The sequence below is a fragment of the Alternaria incomplexa genome (assembly GCF_024043165.1).
Source record: "Alternaria incomplexa strain BMP 0042 chromosome Unknown scaffold_9, whole genome shotgun sequence".
In the NCBI taxonomy this organism is placed as follows: Eukaryota; Fungi; Ascomycota; class Dothideomycetes; order Pleosporales; family Pleosporaceae; genus Alternaria; species Alternaria incomplexa.
This window is the reverse complement of record NW_026249858.1, coordinates 12,319-31,552: the sequence shown is the minus strand read 5'-3', so window position 1 is coordinate 31,552 and position 19,234 is coordinate 12,319. Positions and strand designations below refer to the sequence as shown.

General features: G+C 54.8%; 5 protein-coding genes across 5 annotated transcripts; 2 read left to right on the top strand and 3 right to left on the bottom strand.

Annotated features, from left to right (window-relative positions):
* Positions 1-657: 657 nt before the first annotated feature.
* On the bottom strand, positions 658-2,769 carry J4E90_006365 (uncharacterized protein; the record flags this gene model as incomplete). The annotated part of the gene is made up of 3 exons (XM_051435911.1): positions 658-1,154; positions 1,204-2,203; positions 2,251-2,769. 3 exons carry the CDS (start codon positions 2,767-2,769, stop codon positions 658-660), a joined length of 2,016 nt encoding a protein of 671 aa, XP_051289705.1.
* Positions 2,770-4,140: 1,371 nt separating this feature from the next.
* GNG1 (Guanine nucleotide-binding protein subunit gamma) lies at positions 4,141-4,536 on the bottom strand (the record flags this gene model as incomplete). Its single annotated transcript, XM_051435910.1, has 3 exons — positions 4,141-4,203; positions 4,255-4,315; positions 4,376-4,536. The coding sequence occupies 3 exons, from the start codon at positions 4,534-4,536 to the stop codon at positions 4,141-4,143; spliced, it is 285 nt and encodes a 94-aa protein (XP_051289704.1).
* Positions 4,537-5,285: 749 nt separating this feature from the next.
* TIF32 (eukaryotic translation initiation factor 3 subunit A) lies at positions 5,286-8,718 on the top strand (the record flags this gene model as incomplete). Its single annotated transcript, XM_051435909.1, has 4 exons — positions 5,286-5,323; positions 5,379-5,607; positions 5,659-8,030; positions 8,079-8,718. The coding sequence occupies 4 exons, from the start codon at positions 5,286-5,288 to the stop codon at positions 8,716-8,718; spliced, it is 3,279 nt and encodes a 1,092-aa protein (XP_051289703.1).
* A 1,613-nt stretch (positions 8,719-10,331) lies between these two features.
* On the bottom strand, positions 10,332-14,298 carry J4E90_006362 (uncharacterized protein; the record flags this gene model as incomplete). The annotated part of the gene is made up of 4 exons (XM_051435908.1): positions 10,332-12,895; positions 12,942-13,160; positions 13,207-13,278; positions 13,323-14,298. The coding sequence occupies 4 exons, from the start codon at positions 14,296-14,298 to the stop codon at positions 10,332-10,334; spliced, it is 3,831 nt and encodes a 1,276-aa protein (XP_051289702.1).
* Positions 14,299-15,767: 1,469 nt separating this feature from the next.
* On the top strand, positions 15,768-16,688 carry J4E90_006361 (uncharacterized protein; the record flags this gene model as incomplete). The annotated part of the gene is made up of 5 exons (XM_051435907.1): positions 15,768-15,786; positions 15,835-15,850; positions 15,897-15,982; positions 16,154-16,220; positions 16,412-16,688. The coding sequence occupies 5 exons, from the start codon at positions 15,768-15,770 to the stop codon at positions 16,686-16,688; spliced, it is 465 nt and encodes a 154-aa protein (XP_051289701.1).
* Positions 16,689-19,234: the final 2,546 nt, after the last annotated feature.

The window sequence follows — 19,234 nt, the reverse complement described above, 5'->3', positions numbered from 1 at the left end:
CCGGGTTACTGCTATGATCTGCTCATGACATTGCATTACACCGGAGTTTTTTGCGGGACGGTTTTCATCTGCATATAGCGTTAAGGGACTATATAGGGTATTTTTTTTGGCCATTTGCATTGCTGTGGCAGCCATACAGTAGGGCGTTGAGGTTGGAAAGACTTGAAGCATTGATGTTTTTTGTTTTTCTAAGATGCACCACACATATTGATTGGGTTCAAATATTCGATACATCTGGTTGTACCAGTACATGATGCTTTCACATGAATTGGTATGCTAACAATCCTGTCTGCTTCCAGACAAACATTTGCATGCCATTGTAACACACACAAGGTATGGATCTTGGGTATTAACATGTGAACAAGTCACAAACGTCGTCTTGTCCAGACTAGACGTTTTCCCTTGAGTTCAACGCGAATCCGATAACCACCAAATTAATGTAGCATGTACGGTAAGGTGGAACATGGGCCCCGTCTCGAGTGTTGCTGAACACGGTCACGACAGTATGGAAACGTCGAACTGACGTTGCCATGTGGCGACTACGTCGTTTCTGATGCAGTGCAGAAAGCAGGATGCGTACGTAGCGTGCAGATGTTACCAAATGCTCAGCCGAGCAATATCAGGTAGATGGATAACTCATATCATCACTGTGCCTCGTCAAGTCTCGTTCTCAGTGTTGGGGCTGGAAGAGGGCTCAGCCTTGAGCTGGGCTGCTGCCTCGGGAGTCAAAACCTCTGATCCTTTCCCCTTCAGCGCAGCGAGCTCTTTTTTCAGTGCATCCATCTCTTGGTCCTTTCGGCTGATCAAGTCGTCCCGCTCCGATACCTCCTGTTTCAGCTGCTTGATGTATTCGATGGCGCTTTCAACCTTCGCCGCTTTGGAGTTGTTGGAGTTTTGGGCGTTTGTATCGGGGCTTTTGGCGTCTGGAATAGCACCAAGCTGCGGTGAAGGGAGAAGAGCCTGCATTTCTTGGAGGGCCATATTTATGCGATTTCGGCGGCCTTGCTCGGCGATCTTGTGAGATGTGCGTTTTGAAGTGAGGTTAGTGGAAAGTGATGTGGGGTAGACGACTCCGGGGACGGTGGTGCCATCAAGTATGTTCTGGTAGTTTGACTTGGATGCTAGGAGAAGGGCGTGGGTGTTGTCAGTTACCCCTGTTGCAAATTAGATTAGACAGCAAGTCAGATACTGAGGGGTACTTACCACTTCCGCCGTCGGGTAGTAAAGGCTTTATGCTTGGTGAGATCTTGGGCCTCAATGCAGGGCTGACAAGACTCGAGCTAACGCTGTTCCTCTTCTTGGGGTTGCGCGCCAGTTTTGGGTCCTTCTTGCCATTAGTTATAGAGAAGGCTGGACTCGTTGGGGTAGACATGGCGTCCAGCATCGGACTAGGTCTGGCTGACATGGAGGCGCCTGGCGTGCTCAGAGGATTCAACTTGGGTGTCTTCCGCGCAGACATACGAGAGGCGTCACCATCACCATTCCGGATAGCTGTATCGATTCTTGATAGCCCTGGTCTGTCTAGTGATGCCTCTGGTAGGGTCAGATCCTCCAGCATTGGTGGTGCTTCTTGGGAGCCACTGACATCGGGCGAAGGTTGTATCCGCATGAGAGATGCAGGAGTGGCCGGAGTGCCGTTCTGGCTGCTGCGCTGGGCCATCATGGCAGGGGAAGCTGTTGAAGAAGTAGGCTTCGGCGGCGGTCGCATCTCCGACAGCATAGGCTCAGGAGATATAGAATCGGTTTCTGAGCTTTCACGAGTCCTTGGCACATCCAGACCGTTGGCAGACGGGCGTGTCAGTCGCGCATCCTGCATGAGTTCGGTCACCTCCTTGGGTGGAATGAGAGAGGACACAGTTGCTTTCCGCCTGTTAGGTTTAACGATAGGGGACTGTCGTACACGGCCGTTGCCGTTTGTGCGCGGCACATTCCTTTTGTTGATACTCCGTAGACTCCTGCGTCCTTGTTCCTGTGGCACCAGGGCAGGTTCCCCTAGCATGTCCATATCCACATCGATGGGCGAGTGGCCTGTCGAGCTCCCGGACGTTGTGTGCTGCGACTGGTGGTGCACATGCTGTTGGCTCTGGGCATTCAAGGCAGGGGATGTAAGAGGGCTGAAGTAGGCTCCGGGCATTGTGAAGTCGGGAATCTGGAAGCGCGCATCGTGGGGCGTCACGGCAGGCGAAACTAGTGGGGTGAAAGTCTATACGGGTCAGTGGGATTCTGTGGTAGTGTCCGAGTCCAACATACCGCATCGTCCTTGCGCATATGGTATCTCTGGTCGAACAGCGACTGGTGGTGATCTGATTGTTGGAGATAGCGATGGGGGTCGCCATGCATTTCTATGCTATTTGGCGTGGGCGGAACACCCTGGTGTGGGCGGTAAATCTGGTCCTGGGCCTGGGTGAAAGACGGGGTGCCAGCCTGGCTGTACTGGGCCATGCCATAGTCGAAGAAAGTGTTGGCTGACTGGGACAAGCCATGGCCAGGCAGATTCTGGGCGTGCTGTCTGGCGTTGGGGCCATGATGGTGGTCCTGGGGAAGTTGCGGGGGAAACTGGCCCTGGAGATGGTGGACATTGAGCGACTCGGTCAGATCGGCGAGTTGGTTCCCATTAGAGGCGGGTCCTTCGTGATTGTACCCATCGATGCTGAAGTGCAGGTCAAGATTGTCGAAGTCGATGAATTCAGCGCCGGCAAAGTCTTCAGCGGGCGGGTCCATTTGGAAGTGCTCGGCAGCACTCCACGACTGCGCAGTCGAGCTGTTCATATCGTCGGCGCGGGACCCTGGGCGGAGGGGAGAGAGAAAATTGGCGTTGCGAAGATGGGCGGGTGGGGCTGCGCGGGATTGGGACCGGGCTGCTGCGTCTGCTTCGCATGTGCGTCGGCTCAGATTCGCGTCTGGCGAGGGTGCAGCGGGCTGCGACTCGGGCGTCGCTCTCTCCAGTGGATACTGAAGAGAGTGTCGTCGGGGTCAGGACGAGGCACTGCACGAGAAGAGGCCGGGTGGTAGGCCCCCACGGTGATTTGATAAGACTGGGCTGGGGGGCAGTTCGCCCGCGCACGTCGAATGCAGCGCGGGCTATAGCCCACTGCGGCTTGCAAAACCTGGCCTCGCGTCCTCAGCCTATTATCAGGTGCCGTGCCAGCACCCAGCAACTAGCCCACATGACATTCAGCCCTCGCCCGGTCGTCGAGTTGGATGCATGGTGTTGACCAGCGGCTCACAGATGACTTGACTCGCGCGCGTGGGATGCATACCACACACATACATAGACAAGAGAACAGCTACTGCGCAATGCCCTCGTCATTCACTTGATTCGACTGCTGGGCCGCGCTTCAGGGTCTGCGAAGCTGCAGCCATGGATTGCATACAAGACTAGTCGGCCAATAGTGCCGGTCCCGCACTCCACCGGGGGAGGCGTAGGCGAGGACAGCTGCCCTTTGCATTCGTTCCTTGTTGACTTGCGTCCCATGCCAGTGCATGGTACATTGGACATGGCTGCGCCAGCCAGCTGGTCGAGCGAACGGCAGATTCGGGCTGCCTCGTCCTGCAGCTGCACGTGAAGGCGTCTGGTTGGGCGAAGCCATGTTTGTTATACGGCAGGCTGATTGGGCTGTAGCGCGACTGACTACGGTTGTTTGCCGGTGGAGCGCGCCATGTCGATGCGCCTTGTTAATCTCGTTTGCCCTAGCATGTAGCCACCTACCCCTTCCAGCAAGTTCCCGCCTGTCCAGATGGCCTCGTTTCTACGGCGACATGTCGAGGCTGGCTATGACAAGCACTGGTCACATGTGGAAATGTCAAAGACGACGACAGTGAATTATGAGAGTGCTTTTGTCTCGTGATTGTAGAACCTAAAAAGCCGCCGTGACCGACCAAAAGAAAATGCAGAAATCCCCGCTGCGCTGCAAACATCAACTGCAGCGAGCTCCGCATCCGAGTAATTTACACATTGCTGAAAAGTACATGGCCCGTCTGGTGGCCTCGCTCCCAGGACGACTGCGCGAGACTGGGCCACTCCGGGTCCTTGGGTATTAATCAACTTCCTCCTAAAGGGTAAAAGAAAACAGGCTCTGCCGTAAAAGGGCCCCGCAGAACGCCGGTAAAGGACATGACCACCTGCATCTTCTTCGTCGTTTACATTACGATGCAGCAGCCGTTGCTCTGTTGTGGCGCGTAGGGGTCGTCGCGCTTGTCAATCTGGGCGTGCGTTAGTCGAGTGAGCGGAACAGCTTGCGCGCGAGTACTGACCGTTCCCCATCGTGACGGTACCATCCAATCTTTGGGTTCTTTATCCGTGAATGCAATGAGACTGCGGGTGCCTGTTAGCCGTCTTGTTCGTCGGGGCACGGCGACTTGGTCCTAAACGTACTCTAACGCGGCTTCCGATACGGGTATCCTGCGGCGCTCGAGGTCCTCGCGCAGGCGCTGGTTGAGTTCGGTCAGACGTCGCAGCTTGAGCTCGGCCATGCTCTGCTTCTTGCTCTTGCCGTCGCCGCCCGTCCGTATCTCGTAGGGTGCTTGAGCCATCATGACGGGCATGGGGCGCGTGTGAGTATTATGGGGGTGCGAGGGGCGTTGGGGTTGATGGTATTATGGGGGGTGCGTCGTGGTGCGACGTGACTTGGGCGTGTCGGGCGTGCGGCGCGGACAGGGTGAGCTGGTGAAGGGAGAGTAAGGAGCGAAGGACGGCCAGCCGGGTGAGCCTGCCGCCGAGTATCAGCGCGAGAGCAAGGCTGCTGCGAGGGCGTTGACGACGAGTTGCTGAGATGGGCGACAGGTGAAGCACGGGAGCCAGGAGAGGTGGTTGGAAGATGAGGGCCCTCCCCTTGATGGGTCTGTTCGTCGGGCCCCAACGCTTGCGGTATAGCGCCATATTGGGTTTAACGAGCGCTTTGTCCTCGCCCGCCGCCACAGCCAATCTCTCGCCATCGTGTCGTCGACGCAAGAGGAATCCCGTGACTCGAGGTGCGCGTTGCATGCGACAGAGTGACTGCCTGCGACCGCACCGTAGCCGTCATTCACTCAGACACCCCAGCGCGCCTCCGACGTCTTGCAGCCGCGTGCATCTGCGGGGAGTCGGGCGCGAACCTGCCGGCGCCTGGGAATACCTCGCCCGCTCGCTTACTAAGGCCTACCACAACCATTTTGCAGACCTGACTCCGTCGCCGTGTGAGACCCGCCCACCCATATCTCAACCCCAAGCCCTCCGCTGCGTCGCCTGCCTGCTATAAAGCCCATCCGACTCGTGCAGTTGGATCCGCGACCTCAACTTGCCCAGCATGGCGCCTCCACCGCACTCCAAGCCGGAGAACACACTGTGCGCCCCGCCTCGAACAAGCCCTCTAGGCCGCACCACCACTGACACGCTCCAGGAAACGTGCCCAAGAACTCATCGGAGTCGAGCAGCAGCAGGCTGCCCTCCAGCTACTCCACGAACATGTTACCTCGAAGCGCACCCGCAACAGCCCCATCGCCTCGCTCGAGCCTGTCATGATCCTCTTTGTCGAGCTCTGTGTCGACCTACGCAAGGGCAAGCTGGCCAAGGACGGTCTCTACCAGTACAAGAACACCGCCCAGAACACCAACGTTGGTACCATCGAGGTAGGACACCCGCCCGAGGAGTTCTCGTCGGCTGGCACTAACCCGCCATAGACTGTCTTCAAGCGCTTCATCGAACTCGCCGAGCAAAAGGTCACCGAGGCCCAGGCCAAGGCAGACGAGGTTCAGTCTTCGCTCGAGCCCTCTGACGACAAGAACGTCGACGATCTAGAGGCCACCGAGACGCCCGAGTCGATCCTCCTCTCCACCGTCTCTGGAGAGCAATCGCGCGACCGCACCGACCGTGCCATTGTAACACCATGGCTCAAGTTCCTGTGGGAGACCTACCGAACCGTCCTGGACATCTTCAAAAACAACGCCCGCCTCGAGCTCATGTACCAGTCGACCGCCCATCAGGCCTTCCAGTTCTGCTCCAAGTACGCCCGCAAGACCGAGTTCCGTCGTCTCTGTGAGCTGCTCCGCAACCATTTGCAGAATGCCGCCAAGTTCTCCTCTCAGATGCACGCCATCAACCTGTCTGATCCAGACACCCTACAGCGTCACCTAGACACCCGCTTCCAGCAGCTGAACGTGGCCGTTGAGCTTGAGCTGTGGCAGGAGGCCTTCCGCAGCGTCGAGGACATCCACACACTGCTCAGCTTGAGCAAGCGCCCAGCCAAGAACATCATGATGGCCAACTACTTCGAGAAGCTCACCCGCATCTTCTTGGTCAGCGAGAACTACCTCTTCCACGCTGCCGCTTACAGTCGATACTACAACCTCCTGCGCCAGTCCGCTGCAGCCGTTGCATCTGGCCAGAGTCCCAAGAAGGACAACCCTGCTGTCACGGAAGCCGACATGACCAAGGCTGCTTCGTTTGTACTCCTCTCTGCTCTCGCCATCCCTGTCATCAGCACTTCCCGCTCCCGCGGTGCTCTCGTTGACGTTGACGAGGCAAGGAAGAACAAGAATTCACGCCTCACCAACTTACTCGGCATGTCCCAGGCCCCCACCCGTGCCATTCTCTTCAAGGACGCTCTCAGCAAGGGTCTGCTCAAGCGTGCCCGCCCTGAAATTCGCGATCTTTACAATATCCTCGAGGTCGATTTCCATCCCCTCTCTATTTGCAAGAAGATCTCCCCAATCTTGTCTCAGATTGGTGCTGATGAGGGGATGGAAAAGTACGTTGGCCCGCTCCAGCAGGTCATCCTTACCCGCCTGTTCCAGCAACTGTCTCAAGTCTACGATTCTGTTGAGATCAAGTTTGTGCTTGGCCTCGCCCAGTTCCCTGAGCCGTTCCACGTCAGCGCCGGTACTATTGAGAAGTTTATCATGAACGGATGCAAGAAGGGAGACCTTGCCATCCGCACCGACCATGCCACTGGTGTGCTCACCTTCGATTCTGACGTCTTCTCCTCGGCTAAAGCTATGCACCCCGGTTCAGGTGCCGGATCAGCCGAAACTGAGTCTCGCTCTGTTCAGCGTCTGCAGAGCACCCCAGCTGAGATTGTCCGATCTCAGCTCACTCGTCTCGCTAAATCACTCTTTGTCACTTGCCAATACGTCGATCCTTCGTTCAACTCGGAACGGCAGCGCAATAAGGAGGCCGCTCTTGCACGAGCCAAGGAAGGCGCCGAGAAGGAGCATCAAGAGATACTCACCCGCCGCGACATCATCTCCCAAAAGAAGGAGGCTGCGCTCAAGGCTCAACAGGCCAAGGAGAATGAAGAGCAGACCAAGAGGCTCATTCGCCAACAACAGATCAAGGATGAGGAAGCTCGACGCCTGGCCGAAGAGCAGAAGCAACGTGCTGAACAGCGCATCAAAGCTGAACAGAAGCGCATCCAACGTGAGGAGATGGAGAAGCAAATCAAAGAGCTCAAGGCGACTACCAAGGTCGACATTGAGCTTCCTGAGGATCTTGATGATCTCGATTCCCAGAGAATCCGCTTCTTGAAGCTTCAAGCTCTTGAGAGGGAGAAGAGCCAGCTCGGCGAGCAACTCCGCATTGCCGGCAAGCGTATCGATCATTTGGAGCGAGCCTACCGCAAGGAAGAGATTAAGCATCTCAAGACTGACTACGAGAAGCAGCAGGAAGAAGATCTCGCAGCATATGAGAAGGCCAAGGCTGAGGAACTGAAAGAGTCAGAAGAGAGGCACAAGGCAGACGTCGAACTCAAGCATCGTCTGTCAAGGCTGGTTTCCCCATACCAGACCTTCGTCAAGACCGTCAAGGAACAACGCAAGGCTGAGTTTGAGAAGCGACAGAAGATTGCACAGAAGGAGCTCGAGAGCAAGAAGGCCGCACGTGTCAAGGAGGTCAAGGAGCGTATCGCTAGGGAGAAGAAGGAACGCGAGGAGGCCGAACGTCGCCAGCGAGAGGAGGAAGAGCGCGAGCGGGAGGAAGCGGAGGCCAAGGCCAAAGCTGATGAGGAGAAGCGTGCGAGATTGGCGGAGATTAAGGCACAGAGGGAGGAAGAGCGAGCGTCAGTAGTACCCGTGGATCTCCACAACCATACACTAACAATTTGCAGTGCCGCTATGGAGCAAGCGCGTCTTCAAGCTCAGCGCGAGGAAGAGGCCATGGCCAAGCGGAAAGCTGGTACCGGTGCCGCCCGTGCTGTTCCGGACCGAACGTTCTCTCGCGAGCCAGCTGCGGAGTCTTCTTCGGCTTCTGGCCCACCAAAGATCGCCCTTCCTGGCGGCAAGCCCAGCTGGCGAGAGCGTGAGGCCATGAAGGCCGCGGGACAGACTCCTCCCCCTGCCAGCTCATCTCCAGCGCCCGCACCGGCAGCTGCTTCACCAGCTCCTGAGACCGAAGCCCCCAAGAGGAGCGGGTACGTCCCACCAGCACTCCGCCAGGGAAGCGCTCCTGGGGGTGGATGGCGCGAGCGTGAGGCTAGCGGCAGCGGTCGCGCGCCTCCTGCCCGTGCCGAGCGTCCTGAGCGCACCGAGTCTCCTGTTACTGGTGGCCGATTCGAGGCTGCTCGCGGAGGAGACCGATGGGGTTCGGACAGGAAGGCATCGCCTGCCAACGCCGGTGGCTATGTCGCCCCTGGTGTCCGCAGCAGTGCACCAGCCCGTGAGGGTGACGGCGAGCGTGAGTCTAGGCCTCCTGCGCAAGCACCGGCTGGTGGGAAGTACGTCCCTCGTCATTTGAGGGACAGGCAGTAGAGTACGACATTAAAAGCAAGGCGTTCGTTTCCTCTCTACGCTTCCTACGATTGACGACATGATCAACTGCGGGTATAGGAAGGACATGATAGCGTAGGGGAGTTTGTGCTTCTTCTTAGAGCTGGGCGGTAAGGAACCTGCGCCTACGGTATGTAGTCTTCTTCATAAATGCATTTCCGATTGTTCCAGAGTTTGGGTCCGCGTCTTGTTTGCTCATGACATGTGTGTTGAGTGGTTATGCCATCAGCAAGGTATGTTCCTATTCGAGAGGCCACCCTCTAAACGTTGGCTTGGATCCTGCGTATCAACCTCAGCAACGACACTACTCATCCACATATGTCCATCTGCAATCATCTCTACACCTGGCATTGATCAATTCCATCTCAAGAACGACCCTACACACACGACAGACATGCAGCATATTCACGCCATCCACAGAACATAATATACACTTCCCCGACCTGTAAAATGTCCTCGATTGCGCAAGGATACATAACTTTATTTGATATTGATGTGTTCAATATTCGTGCTTGCTTCTACCATGGAGCGGCAGAATATTCCGTCGAGGATGTGTAACGACATGGACTGAGGAACCCAGAAGTGAATACAAACGGTGAACAATATCAATGCCTGTTCCTACAGCTAGCGCCCGCCGAGATGCGAATTTGGATGTGTATGTATACTGTCATCTGTATGAGGGCTGAGAGCATCATAACTCTCGCAGCGAACGCGCAGAGACAGTTGTAATGTTTGGGGTGGGGCGAAAACGTAGTACTAGACCATCACCAACCATCGTTATAGGCCGCAAAGTCAACATCGAAGCCATCTTGCCCTCTATATTATCCCTCCTCCAACCCCACACGCCACAAGACGACTCACATGATATCAAGAATTGACTTTGTAAACTTATCATTTCGCTACCTCATCCCAGAGAGCCCCAGCCTTGTACAAGCCAAGCCAATAGGGTCAAATCCGCTCATCTTTTATCTATACATAACTCAATTCCTTTCAATGTCCATTTGCTTAACCAGTAACAAACATCGCAAATGAGCCAGCCCATGGTTCGAGTTCCGCACACTGGCGAGCCAAGAGGAGACCGAAAAGAGGGGAACAAAACAACGCTTTGGTGGCGTACCGAGATATTCCGTTTGAACCGAGAACACCGCCGCGCCGTTGAAGGAACAAAGAAAACAGGTACAAAGAAAACAGAACTCCAAGGTGATGCGATAACATGCATGTGTCGCGCGTAGCAAGAGCAATAACGCCGAGCAAATGGGAAGAAGCACAGAGCGCTTTGCGCGAGCGCGTGGTTCGTGCCGCTGATTATGACAGGAAAGTCAGCGACATGTTTTCGGTGAGTAAAACGACCGACGGGTGTTTTCCTGCGTTTTTTTTCCTTTTTGTTCCTATGGCGTCTCGCCTTTTGCATGCTCGTGGTGGCATCGTAAAGCTTGGCCTGCTCTGCCAACCCACAATATGGCTTACAAGCGGATCCTGCGTTGCTCGATATTCAAGCACAATTTTGTGATGTATTCCAACTATCCAAAAGCACATGGTGGGTAGCCATCGGATAGCAATATGGGTAATTCCGCATCAATGGCAAATGCAAACATCTAGCCACCCTTGCGATCCGCAGCATTGACGGGCAGTGGCTCCCCCGATGCCTTCTGGTCCGACGCCCTTGGCTTCTTGTTCTTTCCCTTCTTACGGGGTTGCTGTTGTTGCCAAGAGTTGGGACTGTTCCCCGCTGCGTTCGACTTGTTCATCCTCTCGTTGCTTGAAATGCTCTTCTGCTGCTGCCCGTTGCGGTTCTCCTTGGTGTTACCATTTGGTGCACCTGTGAGCGACGCACGCCGATGTTGCTGATTGTTTGACTTCGCCTGCGACTTGTGACCGTTGTTACCATTGACAAGCTTGCTCGACTCAGGCGACCTATTGGCGGTAGGGGAAGGCGTACGCGTCTCAAATACGGGAGACAGCAGTGGTATGGTTGCAGATTTGATCTCTTGAGGGTGTGCTCGCTGCGCGTTTGAAGTTTCCAGGGGAGGCAGACCGTTAGTGTAAGTCGGGGTACCCCACTGATGAGGAACAGTGCGAGTTGGTGAGATGTCATCGCTACGGTCGCTTTGATGGCCATTTGTGGTCTCATAATTCATCCAGCCTTCACTAAACGGGGGAAATGATGGCTGACCTTCGCCAGGGAGGGTCAAGCCATTTGTCTCCATCGGTGGGTTGCCATTCATGGAGCCATTAACAATGGGAGGCCCCATGTTTTGCACTGCTTTTTGTCTCTCCATCTCTTGGAGAACCAGTTGCTGACGTGCTTGGAGTTGCTGGATCTGATGTATGGCCTGGTCATTCGCGTAGAGCCCAAGTGAAGCTTGAGATGGCATATCCGGTGGTACAGTTTCGACCGTGTCGCTCCTGTGACGAGGCTGGCTTGGAAATGAGCCATTGACGATGACTGGACCGTTGTCGACAGGTGGACGGACGGAGTCGATACGTGATTTCCGCGGCTCAGGAGTGGTCACCTCATTCGGCTGACTCACGCCAGTAGAGTAGCTTCGCATATGTCCGAGCGGAGAAGGAGACCGTGTCACTCGACGTAACGCAGTGTTCAGGAGCGGCTGCGTGATCTCTGGCGATACGCGTCGGCGACGCTGAGCCAGTTCGCTAAATGACGGAATCAATGGGACAGAATACTCTTGTCGCGGGCGTACTTGTGGCTCAACATAATAGCCAACATATTCCTTAGGCGAACTGGTATCGGAAGATGGAATCGACTCCGGCTGTGATAGATTTGGTTTTGTGGGAATATCCGACGTCATCTGCGGCCTCAAGAGATCCTGCGAAGATCGTGCGATAGGATAGCCAGCAAAGCTTCCAGAATCAACGAGTTGGGGTACGGGTGGATATCCCACGATGATAGGCTGTTGTCCCGCACTGCGAGGAGGCTGCGAATGCGAACGAAGGGAACTTGTTTCGCTCGCATTCGAAGCGCGATGCACTCCTCGGTGTGCACCAGGTATGCTGTTGCTCAAAGATGGCGAAGAAGGATTGGTTCGAGACCCATCTTGGGAGCCAGTGGGATCCGATTGGGGAGCAGTAAAAAAGCCAGGATAATGGTATAGGAAGCCCTGAGGAAGAGCGCTTGGCGGTATCCCACGCTCAGCCAAACGAGGACTTTGTCGACCATTCACATAGGGCGACTTCTGCGGCGATCCGTTTGTGCTGTTAGACGCTCTGCCCTGCGCTTGTGCTTGGGCAACGGCGTGAGCGTGCATCTGCGCGGCTCGCACTTGATGTGCTTGCTGAGCGTGTTGCTGAGCAGCAAGCTGAGCACGTAGAGAGTTCGATTGCATTTCCAACATCTGGTACTGTTGATACAGCTGGTCATGTAGCTGGTCATGAATTCCTCGGGGAAAGCTGAAGTATTCTGGACCAGCGCTCGCTGGAATAGGTGGACTATGCAGAAACGGTGGTCGGCCCTGACCGTAGTTGGAGCTGCCGGAAGATCGTCTACTGCCTCCATGCTGGCCTTTTAGATTGAAGCCGCCTCTACCTCCTCTCGAATTCGGGCCACCTCGTCCGTTCCGGTTCGGAACGCTGGAGGTAATGATGGCTTTCTGGGATTGCGGCTTCTTGAAGATCGCGTTAGACTTCTCTTCTGGCGGATACTCAAATTGCTCGCAAGCTTTGTCAAGCTGCTGGCCATCTGCAAGGAGGTCGAAAGCGCGGCGGAGCTCCAGGTGTATGCCCCGCCATGCATAATCGTCCGCGGAATTTCCAAGGTTTCGATCGGTATTGAAAGGCTCCTCTACACAGAGGCGATTGACACCTTCCTTCTGGCCACCGCCAGGATGCCACCCCTTCTCCTCTCTCGGTATCCGTTTGCCTTGACGTACTGATATCGTTTCTTTCTCATAGTCGATTTCGTGACCATAGAGACGGAAGAAATGGAATAGCAACTGGCCCAAGCTTTCCTTATTGTCATCTCCGTAGCCTCTCAATCTGTCGACGTCGTCGGCGAAACTCGATAATGAAGGCTGGCCGGTTGTCTCGTCTAACGCTCGATCGGGAAGGTCATGCAGGGTAGGGAGGACCGGTGGGTCCCGGGTCTGGAGGAAATTGAGGATCAAGCATATCCATGTATACGAGCTAATTGTGCCACCAATGCCTGAGCGATGTTAGATTAGGAGGAGACGGGTATGCGGCAGACTGACCAGCATCGTTGAGGATCCGGCGCTTTGTCCAGTGCTTGATTATCATAGCGAGCGGCCGAACACGATCGTCCAGCTGGATGTATGTCTTGATCATGCGCGTATTCTCGATTGCGGCGACGTTGTTCACATTGATGTCGCAGGAGATTTGCAGCTCAGGGTCCCAAACTTTTACAATCCGCACTTTGGCTGCTGGTATGCATACCACACGTTCCATGCCGTCTAGGGAGATTAGTCTAAGTCAAGCTGAATCATGGTGGCAACGTACGTTTGTCCAAGGCCTCAGCCAGGGGGTGCATTTCTTCGAGCCTTTTCATGGGCGTTTGAATGCAAATGTCGACTGTCCATGTTAGTGCGGGCCTTTTGATGCGGGTTGGAACATACCATCGCTTTCGGAAGTCCACAACATGTTGCCAGAGGAGCCAAAGACGTGGACCATGATCTTGGTGCCTGGGAACTCGGTTTCGAGTATGCCCTGCATCTTCTTTATGAAGCGTTCTCGGATGTGGGTGTCTTCCTGTTTCGGCTCTAACCGGTCGTATAGCTCTCGCATGTCTCCGCTCAACTTGTCATCCTCGTGGGGATCCAGACTCTTCTTGGGCTCCTCTTTGGTTCTTTCGAGTATCTCGTCTGATTGGTAGGGCATGCGTCTCCGGCCCAGCATACCGACGTTGGTCTCGAATCTGCACTTGAATGGGCGCGCGGGTCTCAGCGTGGGCATGGTGCCGTTTGCTTCGGACGAGACGGAGCGTGGCGAATGGCTGCCCAGTCCGCCGTTTGGCGACGGGGAGCGTGAGCGCGTTGTGTATTTGCGGGCGACCTGCAGGGGCGTCGAGGGGACGGAGTTGGAGTGCTGCGAGACGATGGACGGGCGCTGGGCGCGCGTCTGGGCGCCCGCCTCTTCCCGTTTGCTCGACATATTTGGCAGACGGTTTGATGTCATCGTGGGCGCGCTGGTGGGCACGCTACGCTGTGTAGCCTTATTCCCATCTGTGGTATTGTTGTGCGCCTGGGCCGTCTTGACGGGAGGCTTCTTGGAGAGGGTGCGGCCTGAGTCCCGCTGGGGCGGCGGGCTCAGCGAGTGGGGAGACACAATTACGGCGGGGAAGGGCGTGTGCGAGGCGGATGGATACACTTCGTCGATACGCGCGAGCTGCAGGAAGGGGTGCAGCAGCAGCTGGGGCGGCACGTGGGCGTAGTGGATGTGCGGGTGCAGTGGGTGTCGAGGGAGCGGTAGGGGGGAGTAGGCGGGGGCAGCGAGGGCGGGCGAGGAGGGTTTGGTCCGGCGAGGGTCGGAATGAATGAGCTGGGGATGTTGGAGGTAGAGATATTGTGGGTTGTTGTGGCGGCGGTCGCTCATAAACTTTAGTGGGCGCTCACTGGCTATGGCAATGGCGGTGCTCGCGGAGGGGCTGCGGCGGCTCGGGGGCTAGGGCCGTGGGCGGGAGCAGAGAGAGATGCTTCCAGAGCAAGTGAAGGCAGAGGGCTGGAGCGAAGGAGCCCGCGGTGAGGGCGTACTCGGAATTCGGCGTCGTGAGAGGGTGGTGCGTGAACCCCTGCCGTGAGAGCCTGGTCCGCACTCGTCGCTGCGAAGGTGCTAGGGATCCGGCGTCGACTGTGGTTCCGCCGGTCAGCGCTAAACAATGGCGGGATGCAGACGCAGACGGGAATCGAGGCACTGCAGACGGCGGGCGGAGCGGTGCAGAGGACGAGGTCGACAGTCTGTGAGGTTGTGTGCAGTGCAGCGGCATGCATGGGCATAGGCATAGGCATGTGCATGGGCATTTGGGCCACACCTAGGTCCTAACGAGGGATGAACGCACAGGGCTGCCTCTAATGCGCTTTGGGACGTGTGACGGCGACAGGGGCGCCTTCTCCATGGCCCATACACATACAACACGCCATGTAATCTATCCTCTGCTGCTCCATGGCGGGGGGCTGCCCGATGTCTTTCTGGCCTACACCACCTTGCACTCCCACCACCACCGCCATCACCACCGCGGCGCTGGCCTTCCCCGCGCCCAGAGCACTGGACAAGGGAAAAAGGGAAAAAGCACAATCCACGCCACACCGTCAGCCGTCATCAGCCCTGGCCGTGCTGGCTGGCCGTGCGGAGACGGTAGTGTTCAACGGGCCACTCCGCCGTGCTTCTACGCTGCATGACAGCTTCCTGTAGAACTCCTGTTAAGCCGCAGCATGGGCGTCTCCTGTCTCGTGCAGCCCGTGTCATAGGACATGACGCCTACTCGTGAGATTGTAGGGGCTTGCTGCATCGCAGTCAGACCGCCCGCTATGTCCTCTGCCTCGGACATTGTTCACCAACCCTGTGTCACCGTGTATTTCTGGTCTTGTCCCATCTGCATCTGACCGGTATATCACCGCCGGAGCAGACGCAGGGACAGCACCAACGGCGGCATTTCGTAATGACCAAGGTACCCGCGCCTCCGGTTCCAAGTATAGCCACCCGCCAGAGTCTTGATGTCAGAAGACGGGCATTCTCGCGTTTGTCGACTTGTTTCGACGCGGTAAATTGGGGCTCCAAAATACGCACCCAACTGGCTACGGGCGGACTCTGTTTCAGATGCCGACTTTCGGCTCATCACGTGACGGCCGTGCCCATCATGTCCACGGCTACCTAGGTACGCAGGCGCAAGCGCAAGGGGCCTTTTGGCTACGGCAGGCGCGTTGCACCGATGGGGAAGCGACTATATCATTCCCTCCAGCCGAGGCATCTCCGCATGAGGCGCATCGACTATGGCATTTCTCCGCCCACGACCATCTGTATTGTTCGCCGCTCGTGGACCTTCTCTTCGATCGTTTTCTTCAGCCATGGCTCAGCGACGCATTGGTAGGCTGCTTAGCGACATCTTGTGCGACAATAGCTGATGGACCATAGCGAACCCCGCCCTCTTGTATGCAGACCACAGCCGTGACAATTCCCTTCTAATATCATTACAGCATCTGCGATCTTCAAGAGAAGTTTCGTCCAGCCATTTATGAATTTCCCAAAGTCGTCTCCACGGCACAAAAGTTGCTGAAAGCGAGTATGCTCCACATTTTTTGTCCAACACCGTGTCCCAACTCCAATAAGACACCAACACCACCCTCTAGGCTTGCCACCCGCTGAGCGTCAGCCTGAAGCTCTCAGGCAGGCTCACCAAAACCTTTCATTATACTTTCCGCCCCGCGTGCTTACTGCTGACCAACCCTTTCAGGCAAATTACTGAACATTCCAGTCTTCGCGACTACCCAGAACAAAGGTAGGTTACGGCTGTACGAACCGTATGTGAGACATGTACTGACGTAGTCCTTCCGCCTCCGTAGCGCGATTGGGCGAGACATGTCCGGAGCTGAAGCTGGATCAGCCTGATGGCATCAATACAGTCTGTCATCTTGACAAGACATTGTTTTCGATGGTGTAAGCCACAGCACAAGGGATCTGTGCGTCAATACTACTTGCTGACTCATGGTAGAACACCAGAAGTCAAGCAAGCACTAGACTCGCTCAACGCCTCTGGCCCACTCTCCTGCATCATTGTCGGCATCGAGAGCCACATCTGTGTCACTCAGACCACACTCGATCTCCTCCGGGCCGGACACCAGGTCTATGTCATTGCTGATGGCGTAAGCTCGTGTAATAAAGAAGAGGTGCCGATCGCTTTGGCAAGGCTACGCCATGAAGGTGCCGTGGTGACCACTAGTGAGAGCTTCATGTACGAATACGTTGGGGACGCTAGTACACCCGAGTAAGTGGAATTGCAGTGTCGAAGGGTCATCTATTATGGACTAGGTGGGCTAACAATAAATAGATTCAAAGACATCATCAAGGTGGTCAAAGAGACGTCGCAAAGCACAAAAGAGGCAATGCAGACGCTTTGTAAAATCTGAGATGATCATTACCGAATATCGCATCGTTATCATATCAGTACCACTTCCAGTAGCTATTTTACAGATCCATGTCCATGAATAAAGCAAGCCCGTCCCAACCACCTGATGCGTAGCACTCGCATATTTCTCCATGCAATTGGAGTCTCTCCAGTTTCGCGGCTCGAAACATCCCACCTTCATTTCCACGGCCCATCTTCCTACAGCTCTCGGCCATTGACTGGGAGCATTGGCAAGGCCACATTCTTGATCTCCCTCGTCTTAACAATTCCAGTCCCTGATGGCTTGCCGGCCTGTTTCGCGATTCCCCTCCCTTCCAGACCTATGGCAAGTCTCCTCAGCGTCCTCCGTGGGGGCACAACTGGAGCAACCTACACTGACCCTCCATGTGCCCCCATGCAAAGTAACGCTGGGTTCTGACACGCGTTTTGACTCAATACAAATACCCCAGAATATACCCCACATTAGACCACATTGATTACCTCGTATGTAGATTACACAGTTGCAGGTAGACTTTACGAACTGGTCTTGGCACGGACGAGCGAGATTGAACACTGTCGATCTGCAGTGTCTGTGATAGCATTTCAAGTCGAGGAATAAGGTTATCGAGTTATTTAAGCCACTGGAAAAGAACACTTTCGTGGTGATATGCCATTCCCTATCCACGAGAATAATGTATCGGCGTTGTGGAGTTCTGGCGTCTGCCAAAATCCGTGCCAGCACACGCAACTTAGTCGCCTGGAGAGGGTGATGCATACAAGTTGAAGAATTCCGTTGCAATATAGTGTGAATTTTTCTCTGTCGGCTTTGAAAGACGCTGCTTCCTATCCCGATTGAAACAGCTCGCTCTATGCATTCTTCACTCGAATGTCTACGACTCGTTCTTGCGTTCAAGATACACCGCATCATTCCCATAACCTTGAACCTTCCCCTCCAATACCTCATCGATTACTGGTGCCTTGAAACCATATCGACCCCAAAAGTCTCCTGTACCATAGACGGAAACAAGACCAGTAGTTGCATATCCCTTAGCAACAATCTCCAAGATCTCGTGAAGACATTGATGCGCGAGCCCATATCTACGGAATGCGGGCAGAATAGCCAAGTCATGGATGTAGTACTGATCCGCATCCGGCCTGATTTCGCCGAGAAGCTGGTTGAGAGCTGGGGGCTCGCATTTGCGAATGGGATGCGAGACGATATATCCGCAAATTTCACCGTTTTCGTCAAAGAGACCTTGGCAGCCTTGCGGGAATAACCTGGCGCGTTCTGCGAAGACTTCGTCGCTTTCAGGGAGGTCGGGATGGATCTTATCAGCTACTTGGACGAGGCTGGCAATGTCACCGGCGGATAGCGGACGCCATACTGCTTTAATCTTAATATCCATTTCCATTTTGCCTTGTCCGATTGTGACGCGCTGTTTGAATTTCCGAAGGTCCTATCGTGAGGTGGCCAGGTGTAGCCACGTACGAACCTTGGAACACCTCCTCAAAGGGTACCACCGCTAACCAAGATGCATACACAAGTATTTTGAAATGAGTCTAGCAAAATGCTAAATCGAGATCCGCTGTTTAGATGCGCCCTTGAATAGCATTGAAAGGGGAAGCGCATTTGCTGCCGAAGATGACGTAATTAATATCTAGACAGGTTAAAGTCCGTCGCTAGTACTACGTTCAAAATCTGTTCCCTCACCCCGGGATCGTCGCATTTTCATTTTCAATACCAATCAACATCATATAGTTACTCCTCTTTCCCATGCATTGGTTAGTATTTGTGTGTAGGTCGCGATATTAACTCATCAATGTGAGAGTGAACTATGCGTGATGGAGAAAGTATGTCAGTGTGAGATTCGATGCGCGTATAGTCATCCAATACTTCCAGCTACACTAGTCACGACAGAACCACATGGCAAGGGCGAAGAACCGCTATATTGATCTTCTATCCAAGCCAGCTCAATCCAATATTCGACAAAACAGTCAGAAAAGGCATGCTTGCTAGCGCTATCTTAAGTCAGTTTCGGATTGTATTTTCAAATGCCATTTAATGGAAGAAGTTGGAAAAAGAGATTCAACCCAACTTGGGCATAACATACAGAGGCGGAGCCACGCCGGCAAAGGGAATAGCCGATTGAACGACGATGAAGCAAAGTGTAACCAGACGAAGAAGCGAACCAGGTATGGGATATCAGTAGAACAACGAATGTAAGAGTGAATAGTCGTAAGAAAGGAAAGGTAATAGCCCCGGGGCGAGCTGCGCATGGAGGCTTGCCACAGAGACGCTGAAATTTGATGATGGATCTTTCTTGGCGGAGCTTCTATGCTCATTGATCTTTGGAAGGACAGAGTTAGCAAACGAGATGCTGAAAAGTCGCTCGGCTATATCCCGAAACGTAGACGTCCTATCATTCGAGT